This window comes from Rhinoderma darwinii, chromosome 4 (assembly GCF_050947455.1).
Source record: "Rhinoderma darwinii isolate aRhiDar2 chromosome 4, aRhiDar2.hap1, whole genome shotgun sequence".
NCBI lineage: Eukaryota > Metazoa > Chordata > Amphibia > Anura > Rhinodermatidae > Rhinoderma > Rhinoderma darwinii.
Genome location: NC_134690.1, coordinates 260,087,656 through 260,104,322, shown reverse-complemented (window position 1 = coordinate 260,104,322; position 16,667 = coordinate 260,087,656). Strand labels below are relative to the sequence as shown.

The 16,667-nt window shown below is 41.9% G+C and overlaps 1 protein-coding gene across 2 annotated transcripts in view; it reads left to right on the top strand.

Moving 5' to 3' along the window:
* Positions 1–16,372, top strand: part of HEBP2 (heme binding protein 2) — a 49,222-nt gene extending 32,850 nt beyond the window's left edge. For both annotated transcript variants that reach the window (XM_075864282.1, XM_075864281.1), the window contains 2 exons: positions 10,038–10,218; positions 11,886–16,372. In XM_075864282.1, the coding sequence (XP_075720397.1) occupies positions 10,038–10,218; positions 11,886–12,063 (359 nt within the window). In that variant the 3' untranslated portion in view covers positions 12,064–16,372. The remainder of the gene's footprint in view (positions 1–10,037; positions 10,219–11,885) is intronic.
* The last annotated feature ends 295 nt before the right edge of the window (positions 16,373–16,667 follow it).

The following is a 16,667-nucleotide window of genomic DNA, read 5'->3' as shown; positions in this document are numbered from 1 at the left end:
GGGGTGCTCTGCGGTCTCGTATCTCCATCTGGATGGGCGTAGTCTGAGTGACGTTGTCGGCGCTCTCCCTCAGGCCCCTCCTGATGACGCGATCCCGGAAGTGCACCGCCGGACACTCTCGCACCTGACGTATGTCGCCATATAAAGGCTGTTCCCTCTTGTTTTCGGCATTCCCCTCCTCACATGATTGGACGACTGTCTTACAAAAATAAGCTTCCACTGTCTCCAAGGTGTAGGAGCTATAACATGGGTAGGTAACCTCGCTTACATTACCACTTGGACATGCCAGACTTCTTGGTGTTACATTATGTCCATATATTTTTTGGTCCTCAGTATTACTAGAAATCTTTCTCTTATTTGAAATATCTGTGATAAGAAACTGTATACTACTTTGGACTAGTTCAAATACACACATGTTTTTTTTTTACTCATAATTACATTGTATGTATCCTGACTCTGTTTCTTTGTGGTATATGTATCACATTCCAAGCTATACCCATATGCTCCTCGATTGGTAAAGACACCTTATATTGCATTGCATGCTTCATTTTTTAACCTGTCTTGTCAAAATATAAGTTTATAATAATAGATTTTTTGTATGTTTCTAAAAACTCTGTGTTAATTGACCTTATTTGTAGGCAATATTGTTAATATAATAGGTCAGTACACCAAGCTTCTACTTGGTAATATGTTTAATCTTTCATCACTGATGTGTGTAAGATTTTTCTCCTGGATGCACAGATAGACTATATATTATGCTAATGATACATAGGTCTGGACTCCTTTTATACATTCTCATGAAGTCCTGCCGGACTAATAGATTTCATCCTGTGGATCCATCTGCATTCTACCTGTAGAATCCTTTTATCCCAGTTACCCCCTCTACAATTTTTGGGAACAAGCTGGATTCCCGTGAATTTCATAGAAGCAGGATTACCCCGATGTACCGTATGGACAAGTCGTGAGATTGGTGTATCTCTCTCATTTTGGATATCATTAAAGTGATCCCTCATCCTGCGTCTAAATTCGCGCTTGGTTTTACCAACATAGTCTAAGGGTATGTTCACACGCTAGCTGTCATTTACGGCTGAAATGACAGCCTGTTTTCAGAAGAAAACAGCTGCGTCGTTTCAGCCGTAAATGCTCCTCCTCGTAATATACGAGGCGTCTGTGGCGCTCGTATATCTTGAGCTGCTCTTCATTGAGTTCAATGAAGAACGGCTCAAATTACGTGGCAAAGAAGTGCCCTGCACTTCTTTGCCGAGGCAGTCAATTTACGCGTCGCCGTTTGACAGCTGTCAAACGACGACGCGTAAATTACAGATCGTCTGCACAATACGTTGGCAAACCCATTCAAATGAATGGGCAGATGTTTGCCGACGTATTGTAGCCCTATTTTCAGGCGTAAAACGAGGCATAATACGCCTCGTTTACGCCTGAAAATAGTTAGTGTGAACCCAGCCTAACAGACACTCACATCTAGCCAGGTATACAGCCCCGCTGGATTTACAGTTAATGAAATTTCTAATTTCAAACTGTTCACCCGTTGCTGAGCTGGTAAATGTGCGTGAGGGCAATAACTGGTCACAGGCAAGGCATGTTCCACATCTAAATGTCCCCATTGGCTTTCTGGACAGCCAATTGTCCTGTGGCTGTGGTGGGGCATAATGGAGATTGACTATGCGATCCCTTAGGCTCCTCCCTCTACGAAAAGGTAAGTTGAGGTCTTGGGCTTAGGATATTACCCAGGTCCTGGTCAAGCAACAGAAACCTCCAATGTCTTTCCAGGATTTTTCTAATTTCTCCATGAGCCTCATCAAAAACCCCAAGTACCCTTCAAATGCTTCCCACAAAATGCAATCAGGATATCCCCAAGTTTTAAAACGACTACGGAGATCGGAGATCCTTAGCCTGTCTCTTCAACGTTGAGGTTTTAGAACAGTACCTCCTTAGGCGGAGGTATTGCCCCCTAGGTATACCCTTTTTAAGAGCATATGCATGAGAGCTCTCCCACCTCAGGAGGCTGTTTGTTGCGGTACTTTTCCGAAACACCTCTGTTTTTATATATTTATTAGGATCACGTTTAATGAGAACGTCCATAAAGGGCAGTGCATGTTTATCGGCTTCCGCTGTAAATTTTAGACCCAATTCATTGGAGTTAATTTGCGCAACAAAGTCCAGGAATGAGTCCCTGGTACCATTCCACAGCACAATAATGTCATCTATAAATCTCAGCCTGAGGCAGATGTGTTCCTGCCACCGGCAGAGGTCCTCCGAGAAGACGACATTGGCCTTCCACCAACCCAGGAGCAAATTTGCGTACGTAGGATCACAAGGGCTCCCCATCGCAGTGCCCCTGAGCTGTTCGTATCAGCCATCAAACACAAAGACATTCCTTGTCAAATTGTACTCCAGTAGTTCTAGCACAAATGTATAATGTGCCTGTAGATGTATCTCTCTAGTATGCAGATAGTATTTTACCGCGCCCAAACCAAGGTGATGGTGGATGGAGCTATAGAGAGCCTCTACATCTATGGAGCCCAACAACATAGTGTCCTCCATCTTTATCCTCTCTAGTTTTAATAATAGGTCTGACGTATCCCTGTTGTACGAGGGTAATGCGTTGACGAAGGGGCGTAGTATGACGTCTATATATGTTCCAATGTTCTGGTTTATACTCCACATCCCCGATACAATTGGTCTTCCCTTTAGGGGTGTTATCCCCTTATGGATTTTGGGAAGTGAGTAGAATGTGGCCAGAACTGGAAATTTTGGGAACAAGAAGTCATACTCCTCTTTATTGATTAGTTCGGAGGACAGGGCTCCTCGAAGGAGTCCATCAAGTTCTTTCAGGAAAGCACTGGTCGGGTTCATGTCCAACTTCCTATAGAATGTAGTATCTGACAATAGTTCCAGACATAGGGATTTGTACTTTGAGGAGTCCAGGACTACCACATTCCCCCCTTCATCTGAGGGTTTGATTGTGATGGTCCTGTCTTTTTCCAAATTAGCCAAAGCCTCCCTCTCCAGTCTATTTAAATTATTGAACCCCCTTGCCTTTCCTCCTAATGCCTCCAAATCCTGGTTCACCAGTTTTTGGAAAATTTCAATGTTAGGATTATCTGCCTGTGGTAGCATGCACACACTTTTTTGTTTTAAATTAGTGAAAGGTCCCAAGGATCTGTCCCTTTCATTATGCTCCATAAGTTCCACCAGTGACCTCACTGCTGGTAGATCGCTTGCCTCCAGATTATTTTCAAGGCAAGTGTCCAAATATCCAGTGCGGAATAGTGTTTAAACCACTGGAGCTTTCTAATGAATAGGGAAATGTCCTTAGTCCAAACAAAGGGATCAAACTTCTCGGTTGGTACAAATGATAGACCTTTTTTGAGAACTATGAGTTCTATCTCGGTCAAAACACGGGTGGACAGATTCACAATCTGATTCACAGATGTTCGGTTCCGTAGGGGGTATTGGTTTAGAGGCGGGCCTGGGCTAAAAAAGAGTTGCCCTGTTGTTCAGCCCTGCTATTGTTGGACATATTACCCCTTTGTGGAGCTCCCCGTCTATATGACCTGCCTCTACCTCTTCCCCCTCTACTTGAACCTCTTCTTCCACACTTTGGCTATCCTTCCCATAATCTGAACAATCAGCATCTCAAGAAGACGGGACGGGATTTAGCCAAAAAATAATAAGCTCTATTTTCCTTGAATTCTTGTAGATCCCTTATGAATTGTTGGTGTTTTCTGTCACTGATGGTATTCTGGAACATTTCTATAACCCCCTTCAGGATGGCCTCTTTCTTATCAAGTTGGGGATCAGTTTTTAGCTTTAAAATCTGTTCACTAAGGTAATTTAATCTCTTGGATTTGATTTCCCAGGAACCCCTTTCCTCCTCCAAGAGAATTTGCATGAATCTAAGGTAACTCGCTGTAGCCACTCTCTCCAATTTGTTCATTAGGTTCACACTGCGTACCCTGTCTGCTAGGGACAGAGTGATTCACAGCCCCCTTGGAACGATATTGTTTTTTATATAGCTTTCCAGTTACTGAATCTCCCACCACGTGACAATATAGTCCTTATAGACCTTTGTTAACTCCTTAAATGCAGTCTTTACATTAGTGGTTAATGTATTAATGATTATTTGTATTCTTTCTCTGAGAACACATCCCTCGCTACAGTGTTCCATTTGTCAAGGTCTGGTACTCCTGTTAGGAAACTGGCCATATTCGCTAACTCAAAATTAAAGTAATATGCCGCACCACAGCCACAGGATAATTGGCTGTCCAGAAAGCCAATGGGGACATTTAGATGTGGAACATGCCTTGCCTGTGACCAGTTATTGCCAGTCACGCACATTTACCAGCTCAGCAACGGGTGAACAGTTTGAAATCAGAGATTTCATTAACTGTAAATCCAGCAGGGTTGTATACCTGGTTAGATGTGAGGGTCCAATGGACTATGTTGGTAAAACTAAGCGCGAATTTAGACGCAGGATGAGGGATCACTTTAATGATATCCAAAACGAGAGAGATACACCAATCTCACAACATGTCCATACGGTACATCATTGTAATCCGCTTCTATGAAATTTATTGGAATCCAGGTTGTTCCCAAAAATTGTAGAGGGGTAACTGGGATAAAAACATTCTACAGGTAGAATGCAGATGGATCCACAAGATGAAATCTGTTAGTCCGGCAGGACTTAATGAACATGTCAGTTTTGGCTGCTTTTTGTGAAGTGTAGGAGTATAAAAGGAGTCCAGACCATTGCATCATTAGCATAATGCAGCCACTCTATTTTGTGTTGATCCACAGACCGGCATTCAATTTTACCTGATAGTGTCACCCATAAAAGTGAAGCATCAAAGGGTGTCACATATAGCCATCTAATATGTCCCTATAATGTGTGAGTTTTAGGAGACTGGTTTAATACAAGCTAACTACAGTCCCTATGTGATGCTGTGTCCGCTCATGCGGTCACTGGATAAATGGTTTGTGAGATTTCTCTGCAATGCACTCTGCTGCAATGTTTCCTGATCAGGAGATCTGACAGCTTCTTTATGTTTACTGAGCTTTGGGGATGTGCTGTTTGGTCCCCATGGTTACTCTATCTCACACGCCCAGCTCCCGTCCCTCTTACATCAGAGAATAGGTGGTGCTGAGCTCTCTAGCCGCGCCTGCCTTGCTCTTGATTGGATACAGGGGGGGTTTGAACAGGGAGGGGGCGTGGCTATGAGTATATAGCAGCAGCAATGCTGTGATCTAGTTGCCACTGCTATTATCAAAACTGTCCTGTTATGCTGCCAGTTTGCTCCCTGAAGAGCCAGTAAATGAGGCTGGTGATACATGTTGGAGCAGTGAAATTAATATAGGGACTATCTACCAGAATAGTATAGAAGCTCTGTGAGTCCGGAGGCCTCCAACATATACAGAGGAAAGGGCTTCAACTCCCACACAAACAAGAAGACTTGTGATCAGGGTCCAGGCTAGTGTGGGAATTGTATAGATGTTAGTCAGTCCCTAGTGCACACAAAAAGAAAGTGACACTAGTGGATACAGTCCTGAGACTCTAACTCTGGTCAGAATTGTATTTTAAACACTTTCACACCAGGGTGTTTATTTTTTTGTATCTTTTTAAACAAATCCAATAAAGGTTATGTTGTAGATTAAGGGTCATGTCCTGCCACTTTTGTATATTGTTTAGGAACTGCAGCAACTCAGCCACGAAGTGGCAAACCACACAAAGTTACAGACCAGGGTCACCGAGTGCTAAGACACATACTGCATAAAAGTCGTCAAAGCTCTGCTGACTCAATAACTGCAGAGTGGCCGAGCAGCTGCGTGTAAGCCTTACATCACTAAAAACAATGCCAAGCGTTGGATGGAGTGGTGTAAAGCACGCCGCCACTGGATTCTGGAGCAGTGGAAACATGTTCTGTAGAGTTACGAATCACGCTTCTCTATCTGGCAGTCTGATGGATGAGTCTGGGTTTGGCGAATGCCAGGAGAACGTTACCTGCCTGACTGCACTGTGCCAACTGTAACGTTTGGTGGATTTAGGATAATGTTATGCAGTGTTTTTTTTAGGGGTTGGCCTAGGCCCCTCAGTTCCAGTGCAGAAAAATCTTACTGCTTCAGCATGCCAAGACATTATGGACAACTGTATGCTTCTAACTTTGTGAGAACAATTTGGGGAAGGCTCTTTTCTATTCCAGCATAACTGTGCACAAAGCAAGATCCATAAAGACATGGTTGGGTGAGTTTAGTGTGGAAGAACTTGACTGGTCCACACAGAACCCTGACCTCAACACCATCAAATACCTTTTTGATGAATAAGAACAGATATTGTGATCCAGGTTCACAATCTCCAACATCAGTGTCTGACCTCACAAATGCTCTTCTGGATGAATGGGCAAAAATTCCCACAGACACATTACAAAATCTTGTAGAAAGCCTTCACTGAAGAGTGGAAGCTGTTTACACTGCAAAGAGAGGACCAACTCCATATTAATGCCTATGGATTTAGAATGGGATGTCATAAAAAGCTCTGGTAGCTGCAATGTGTAGGTGTCTCATTACTTTTGTCGATATAGTGTATGTTTTCTATTTTGAAGCCATCACAGTTTTGTTTTTGTCTTTTCTTAGACTGTGTTCCATTGTGGTGATATCGTAATTGTGTGTTTGTTTGTTTTTTAGGCTGTGTTTTATTGTCATAATATCACAATAGTGTTTGTTTTTTGTTCCTAGACTGTTTGATTGTGTTGATCTTACAGCAGCCTCTCTCTTCACTTATACGCTGAGTCCTTTTGTGATGATGTGTATTTATTCTTAGGCTGTGTGAGTATGGTCACTGAGTGGGTAGCATTCTTGTTTACACCCAGGGGATGAACACCTGAATCCAGTCAATCCTCTGTGAGCTACAAACATCGTAAGAAGCCCAAACCCTTCTCCATTTTTGATAGTTTGGTGCAATGTTTCAGCATAAAATGTATCAGACTGGGTCGCTGTCTGTTTAGCACAGAAAGTATTGCCTTTATGGGAATACTATAGCAAAGTCTCAGCTGTAAGAAGTGCTAGTACTGTACAGGTTTTTACTGACAGAAAAATAGAGATCCTTAAAATGGTGCGGAATAAATAAACTACATTAGACATTTGTAGCACTTTTCATTATAGACTTATCAATGTTATTTCCATAAAGCAGGAACACGTTTGAGCATTTTTATTATAGTAGTTATAGGAGGATAAATGGCTGCAGACTTGTCTAGGAAACTTGATGCAGCTGAAAAGAGACAAGATTGTCAGTGGATCCCACTGGATTTACTAGGATCCGCCAACAAAAATCTCAAGCCTATGGGCGGCTTTACAGTTTGTCTCTTTACAATAACTTACAGCAAGGCCTCATGCACACGCAGGGGCGTAGCTAAAGGCTCATGGGCCCGGGTGCAAGAATTCAGCTTGGGCCCCCCTACCACTCCCCAACACCACCATCATCATCATCAGACCCCTGCTCGTGCCTATGCCCAGACGCCTTGCCCAGCAGCCCCCATATTATATTGCCCCCACACAGTATAATGCCCCATAACGTATAATGCCCCCCCATAACATCCCCATACCGTATAATGCTCCCCATATCAGCCCCCCATATCAGTCCCCATGCAGTATAATGCCCCCATCTTATCAGCCCCCATTCCATATCAGCCCCATGCAGTATAATGCCCCCCCCCACAATATCAGCCCCCATACAGTATAATGCCCCCATATGTGCATAATAGAAAAATAGCATAATTACTTACCTATCCTTGTTCCCACGTCGGGTGGAGGATCCTTCGCCTCCTCCGGTGTGTGCTATGAGTGACTCAGCGCAGGCATGCGCGATGATGTCGCTACATCCCGCCTGCCTGCGTCGAGCCGCTCAGGGCACAGTGAATGCTGGATCAAGGAGATGTCAGCTCCTTGCTCTAGGATTGAATGGAACCGGGACCTCGGTGAATGACTAGCGACCCCCCGGAGGTCTTCACACGAACCCCCAGGGGGACGCGACCCACAGTGTAGGGATGTCACGATACCAAAATTTGGACTTTGATACCGATACTTCGTTTACTTTGCCAACAGTAATAAAAAAAAAAAGTTCTTTCGTTTTCTGATGTGAGGCGCTAGGTGTGATGAATTTTGAATGTGCCTCACATTAATAGTAATTAACCCCATCATGTTTCTTAGTCATAATGGGTTAATATGTAAGGTACATGATGGGGTTAATTACTTTTAGGCCTGATTTACACGAGCGTGTAAATTTTGCGCACGCAAAAAACGCGGCGTTTTGCGTGCGCAAAAGGCACTTAACAGCTGCGTGTGTCATCAGTGTATGCCATCATTATGACACTCCGTTTGAATGTTTGTAAACAGAAAAGCACGTGGTGCTTTTCTGTTTACATTGAGAGTTTGACAGCTGTTGTGCGAACCATGCAGTTCACACGGAAGTGCTTCCGTGCGACCTGCGTGGTTTTCACGCACCCATTGACTTCAATGGGTGCGTGATGCGCGAACAGCGCACAAAGAAAGGACATGTCGTGAGTTTTACGCAACGCACTCGCGCTGCGCAAAACTCACGCACTGTCTGCACTGCCCCATAGCCTAATATAGGTGCGTACGACACTCGTGAAAAGCACGCGCGTCGCACGCACGTATATTACGCTTGTGTAAATGATGCCTTAATGTGAGGCACATGGCGGTTAAATTCATCACACCTCGTGCCCCACAATAAGTGATAGAAAACAGTTTTTATTTTATTTTTTTACAGCGTACACATAATAAATTATGCAAAAAAAATTATGTGTAGGTTATCACGGCAGCGCCATTACTGAATATGTGTATATTTTATGTATTGAGACTTATTTTAATGTTTATTGTAAAAAAGGTGTATGTGTATTTTTTTTATTTAGCATTACTTTGTTTTTACTTTATTTTTAAACTTTAATGTACTGGCATATATCTATATATATATTGCGAGGCGTCAATTACGGGCGTAATTTGTACCTGTTCTTCATTGGATTCAATGAAAAACGGCTCAAATTACGTCTCAAGAAGTGTCCTGCACTTCTTTGCCGAGGCAGTCATTTTACGCGTCGTCTTTTGACAGCGACGCGTAAAATTAAAGGTCGTCGGCACAGTACGTCGGCAAACCCATTGAAATGAATGGGCAGATGTTTGCCGACGTATTGGAGCCGTCTTTTCAGGCGTAAATCGAGGCATAATACGCCTCGTTTACGCCTGAAAATAGGTCGTGTGAACCCAGCCTAAACGTTAATAACTTGACCAGCGGTGCAGACTTTAATTCCACAGCATGTCAATTTATGCTGTATTTTCGTAAATTTTCTGTAGCAGACTTTCCCCATTGAATTCAATGGGGATGAAAAACCCGCAACAGAAAGCCAAGTGTTGCGACTTTTGTGGCGTAATCGCAGCATTTATGCAACACTGAAAGAAATAAATAAAAAATATATATTTACCCAGAACGCCCTCCTTCTTCCTGCAGTCCGGCCTCCTAGGATGAGGTTGCATCCCATGTGACCGCTTCAGCCTGTCACATGGCCTGCGACGTCAACCAGGGAGGCCGGAACGGACGTCAGAGGAGGGAGGGCGTAAGTATGAATGGCTTTCTTCCGATGTGGATATTCCGTTTGAAAAACCGCACCACGATTTTTCGGACGGGATGTCTTGCGGGTTCCAGGTCAGACACGCTGCGTGATTTTTACGCAGCATATCCACCCCGTAGGGACCCGGCCTAACTCAAAGACAGGTAGCTTTCTTCCAGATCTTAATTCAAGAAATGCTCTGTGCTGCTGTAGTTATTTTGATTTAGCAGAATCTTACACTGTATCTTACAAGACTTTTGTTATTTGTTAAGATATTTTATTAATAATATATTTACAATGAAATTGTTTTAATACAGTGTGCAGCATTTGTAGGTGTTTGGATTTCGATTTTCTTTCCAGTAATAGTTTTCAAATCTATTATTGCTTACCCTATATCTGCAGAAGTAAAAGTTGAGATGACTGCACCAGTGACCACCTATATAGAACCGGGTGCCGGACCAGCCTGTGAATCCACAATCACGGTTTCATTTTACATTCCACCAGAGAACCAGGATGATCCACCTAAACCTTCTGAAAGCAATATATTTGTTACAGAGAGACCACAAACTACAGTTTATGTCCGGTAAGATTGTTTTGTGGCATAGGTTTCTCGGATTAGTAACTGTACATTTTTCTGTAATGCAAGTCAAACTGAGAAAACTGTTGTACAGATCCGTAATTTAGTAGCCATGGAATGTAACCTTAAAGGAGCATTCCACTTTATTTTTTATTGCATTTGTACATTGGTGTTGCAGTGGAGTGCTTTGTGCAAAAATACTTACCGATCCCCGCATCTTGTCTATTTCGGGTCCAGCGCCGCTCACGTGAACTTCCCTCACTGAGCTTTTGAATAACCGGAACTCAGGCTCCCAATGCATTCCTATTGGAACCAGAACGAGGCTCCATAGGAATTTATTGAGAGCCTGGCTTCCGGTTTTCTGAAAAGCAGCGTTTCCAGACCAGGTCAGAATGATGATTACGTGAGCGGCGCTGGACCCCAAAAAATGACTAGTTGCGGGGATCAGTAAGTATTTTTGCACACAGCACCCCACTGAAACACCAATGTACAAATGGAGGGTGCAATAAAAAAGTGGAGTGTTTCTTTAACCCCTTAAAGATACGACCTAATTTGGGCCTTCAGGACGTGATTTGTTTTATTTTTTCCTCTGCGCTTTCTAAGAGCCATAACTTATTTTTCCGTCGACGGTGGCTTATTTTTGAGGAACGCTTTGTCATCTTTATTACAATTGTATAATTAGACAATGGAGTCTCACAGGACACATAGATAGTCAAGGTGGGAAGCAGAAAGTCTCAACCACCTACTGCATTTATTGGAGATAAGGACTCCAAAATTAATATATAGACACTAGAGAAGAAAGGAGTCCATAACTATCAAGTATGAGAAAATATCTTTATTAAATAACAAAAAATGAGAATCTAAAACACATTTCTAACTGGATCAGCATTTACATATAGCAGTTATGTGTACACACAGTGTATAACATGGGAAGTCACGATGTCAAAAAAGAGACAGAGTAGAAAAGCTCAAAGTGACAGCTTACACCTGATAAAGGTAACAGGTGAAATGACAGTAAGTGAGACCCAACAGAGCCAGGGAGTAAGATAGCGCCCCTTACTCCGCTGGGTCAAGCCACCACGTTATTTGAACATGGGTAAGCTCACAATTGAGGCTCTGTTGGGTCTCACTTACTGTCATTTCACCTGTTACCTTTATCAGGTGAATAATATTTTTTCGAAATGAATTGTATTACCGTTTCTGCTTCTGACAGCAGCCCAGACTGTCTATAGGATTCTATAGCTCTGGTGGCCGTTCTGCATAAGGAGCCATTGAGACGAGCAGGACGCTACAACTCCTACTGCAGAGATATGAACCACCGGCAGCACAAATTATAGACAGTTTGTGCTGCCGTTAGAAGCGGAAACGGTAATACAAGTTATTTAGAAAAAACTATTATTATGCACAATCCTGCACTATAATAGTTTTTCTCAGAAAGTGGAGGTACGCTTTAATTTAATTTTATTGAAATGTGCTTGGTAAGTTGATCCGGTAAATTGGCAGTGTTTTTAAAAGAGGTACTTAGAACTTCATGTCACTCTCTATAAAAAAAAGATTCTACAGCAGCTAAGACAGTTAACCCGTACCCCAGCCACTGCAGAAACTAACGTTTTCCTGAAGGTTATGCAATATAAATAATTCTCATATATACATACTTTTCTTTTTGCTTAAAGAACTTTTGGAGGGTTCACTAATGGAGCAAAGAACCAAGAACAAATCTTGCAGCTGTCAGAAAGCCTAAAACGAGATGGGAAGTTATTTGATGAGAACATCTACTACACTGCTGGATATGACAGTCCATTTAAGCTACTAAATCGACACAATGAGGTGTGGTTCATAGCAAAGCAATGACGGACTACTATGTGAGACTCCATAGTGCATCTAAAATAGACTTATTGTGTTTATATTGAAAAGAAGAAGGTCTTAATTTTTATGTGCCTTAACTGTGAGGGTATGTTCACACGGCCTATTTACGGACGTAATTCGGGCGTTTTTGCCCCGAATTACATCTGAAAATAGCGCCTCAATAGCGTTGACAAACATCTGCCCATTGAAAGCAATGGGCAGACGTTTGTCTGTTCACACGAGGCGTAATTTACGCGCCGCTGTCAAAAGACGGCGCGTAAATAGACGCCCGCGTCAAAGAAGTGACCTGTCACTTCTTTGGCCGTAATTGGAGCCGTTATTCATTGACTCCAATGAATAGCAGCGCCAATTACGCCCGTAATTGACGCGGCGTTCAAGCGCCTGCACATGCCGTTACGGCTGAAATTACGGGGATGTTTTCAGGCTGAAACATCCCCGTAATTTCAGCCGTAACGGACGCCCTCGTATGAACATACCCTTAGGGTATGTTCACACGCTAGCTGTCATTTACGTGTGAAAAGACAGCCTGTTTTCAAGAGAAAACAGCTGCCTCGTTTCACACGTAAATGCTCCTCCTCGCATTTTGCGAGCCGTCTGAGACGCTCGTAAATCTTGAGCTGTGCTTCATTGAGTTCAATGAAGAACAGCTCAAATTACGTGGCAAAGAAGTGCCCTGCACTTCTTTGCCGAGGCAGTCCATTTACGAGTCGTCATTTGACAGCTGTCAAACAACGACGCGTAAATGACAGGTCGTCTGCACAATACGTCGGCAAACCCATTCAAATGAATGGGCAGATGTTTGCCGACGTATTGGAGCCCTATTTTCAGACGTAAAACGAGGCATAATACGCCTCGTTTACGTCTGAAAATAGGTCGTGTGAACCCAGCCTTACATGTCTGACTAAAACTCAAATGCTCTAAATAAGGGTATCGTAATGCTTAATGGTGGTATGGGCAATATAAATAATTGCTATTGGTTGTCAAATAAGTATGTTTGCAATTGAATTGAATAGAAAAAAGAATTGACGTGAGTTCCATAGGTAATACCAATTACTGACCACCACTATGGAAAGAAGAGACAAGAACTTAGTAATATAACTAATATAACTAATATATCTCCAAATACTAAAGTGAAGCTCCAACTTTAATTATTAAAGGAATGAAAAAAAATAGATGTGCTTTTTTTCTAAAAACAAACCTGTGCCTCTCCTTTCCATGGGCTGTCTGGTATTGTAGTTCAACCTAATTTTACTTAAGTAAATGGGACTGAGTTTCTCAGAGCAGCGCTATTTCCAGAAAACAAACAGACACGTTTTTTTTTTAACTTTTTAATAGGTATATAATGCAGGAAATGCAAAGTGGGAATTCATATGCCATAGAAAAAAAATGGCACACTCAGAGAATACTGTTTTGGAAAATGAATTCCACTGGCTAGAGCAACTTTCTTACATCAATGCAATTTTCTTTTTTCTATGCAAATAAAGAATTATTATAAGATACTACATTAACCATTGTTAATCAAAGGGAGACTTCATTGTCCATTATAACATCAGGCTATGTTACAGCTTAATTTACCAAATTTAACAGTGTAAACTATTAAAAGCGCATCCTTACCCTTAAAGAAAAACATCAGGCAGAAATACTGATTCAGTGGGTAGGACTTTTGACCATTGAGGCAATTTGCCGCGTTTTCTTGTTAACATTGCAGAGCTTATGGACATGGGATGGAGCCAAGGCTCATCCTTCCAAAGGGCCCCATAGTAGCCACAAGGGCCAAAGATTTATATACACTTGGTTAACACTACATGAGTGACATTCAGAATACTGTGACACTGTTGTCACATAGGCAGGGATGTCAACCTAAATAAAACAAGTGCCAGAGTTATAATGTCTGGAGAGGTAGTGCACAGTATTTGTGGGTGTAGCCATTAAAATAAGGGGTGTGGTTATGCAAATAGGGACTGTGGTAAGATACTGCATCATTTCGAGACTGCATGTTAATGCAAAAAAAATGTTACAGTGTTACTTGCAGGTTAATAAAAAATAAAACTATATTACAAAATAAAAACATATTTTATGTTCTATCACCCCAGGACTGAGCAACTAATCTGCTTCAATATGACTGAATGCTTTAAAAAAAAATATATTAAACATAATACAAAGTCAATGAATAGAACAAAAATCTAAATCAAATCAATATTTGGTGTGACCACCCTTTGCCTTCAAAACAGCATCAAGTCTTCTAGTTGCACAAAGTCATGAATTTTGTAGGATTATAGTATATAATTATATTGATTACAGTATATATTATATTGCTTAACCAATTATACCAAACAGATGATAATGATTATAATTTTCAGAAGTGGCTTGACACACAGTCATTAACTGTAACAGAAACATCTGTGTAGGAGGCATAAAACAGCCAAACTCTGCTACAAAGGTTAGGTTGTGGAAGACCGTTTCATGTCACGGGTCCATGATGGCAAGACTGAGCACAGCAACAAGACACAAGGTAGTTATACTGCATTAGCAATGTCTCTCCCAGGCAAAGATTTCAAAGCAGACTGGGGTTTGAAGATGTACTGTTCAATCTCTTTAGAAGAAACACAAAGAAACGGGCAATGTTGAGAACAGTAGACTCAGGTGTCGGCCAAGGAAACTTAGTTCAACAGATCAAAGATGCATCATGCTTACTTCGCTTTGAAATCTGAAGATGTCCACCAGTGGCATCAGCTCTAAACTCGCAGAAACCAGTGGGACCCTGGCAGATCCATCTACGGTTCAGAGAAGTCTGGCCAGAAGTGGTCTTCATGGAAGAATTGCCGCCAAAAAGCCATACCTTCGACGTGGAAACAAGGCCAAGCGACTCAACTATGCACAAAAACATAGGAACTGGGGTGCAGAAAAATGGTAGCAGGTGCTCTAGATTGATGAGTCAAAATGTGAAATATTTGACTGTAACAGAAGGCAGTTTGTTCATCAAAAGGCTGGAGAGCGGTGCAATAATGAGTGTCTGCAGGCAACAGTAAGGCATGGTGATGGTTCCTTACAAGTTTAGGGCTGCATTTCAGAAAATGGAATTGGGGATTTGGTCAGAATTAATGTTTTCCTCAATGCTGAGAAACACAGGCAGATACTTATCCATCATGCAATACCATCAGGGAGACATATGATTGGCTCCAAATTTATGCTGCAGCAGGACAAATACCCCAAACATACAGCCAATGTCATTAAAGGGAATGTGTCGCCAGAATTTTTTTTTTCCAGTTAAACAATTATTATTTAAGTGATTACACATTGTTTTAATTTTTTAAATTTTTTCACAAGTCAGGAAATATTATAAATTAGATTCTAATTTATAACATTTCCATGTGCTGGCCACTAGAGGGAGCAGTTCCCAAAATTTCAGCATGGTCAATGTGGTAAAGCAACCTCATTGATTTATGCTGCAAATTTGGGGTGGACACACTCTCCTCTAGTGTCCTCACACAATCCCCCCTCCCTTCTTCTGGCTAGTTCCAGGAGAGGGAGGGGTTTGAATGTATTCAAACCTCCTACACTGTGTGCCGCCATTTTCTGAGCGACTGCACAGTGTAGGAGGATTAGATACAGGGCTCAGCAGACAGTAATACATGAACATAATACACACGAACATAATACACACGAACGTACACGAACATAAATTACCTGCTCCTGCCGCCGCCTCCACTGGTCTACGCGCCTCTTCCTTGCGCCTTCGCTTCGTTGAACATATGGCCGGAAGCCGCGGCCGGAAGTCGTCATCTTACTGTCCGGCAGCGGCTTCCGGTCATACACTTCTATTCACAACGCCCAGTTGGTAAAAACACAATACACGCCCAGTTGGTAATACGAGAAAACACGCCCAGTTGTCCATTGAAAAGCTCATTTGCATAAATATAAAATTGCACATAACTTGGGCAAAAATGATCGTTTTTAAAAAAAACAACAACTTTGCTGTTATCTGCATTGCAGCGCCCATCACATTCAATAGGAGATATGGATTTGATAATCTGGTGACAGAGCCTCAGGTGCGCGCGCTGGCCCTTTAAGAGCGGGCACTTCAAGATATTATTGTAATTTAATTTCATCAATAAAGCAGAGAAGGATTATTTGGATATACAAGCATTGTCTCTGTGTCTCTTACTTCTCTCCGATATATCGATATAACATGTGGATTTGGATCTGGATAAGTGTATACACCGCGTTCCAAATTATTATGCAAAATAGTCGATGCAAATGACAGTCAGTATAATGCGAATTTTATTGAACAAATCTCCTAATGAGAAGTAAAAAACTCAAAATGCACGGTTTCAAATTATTATGCACAACAGAGATCAAAACATTTTAAAGTTTGTAAAGAGAACTAAAATGGTAATTTGTTGAATTTGCAGCATCAGGAGGTCATATTTACAGAAATCAAAAGCTCTTTCAATCAAAAAAAACTTAACAGGCCAAGTTACATGTTAACATAGGACCCCTTCTCTGATATCACCTTCACAATTCTTGCATCCATTGAATTTGTGAGTATTTGGACAGTTTCTGCTTGAATATCTTTGCAGGATGTCAGA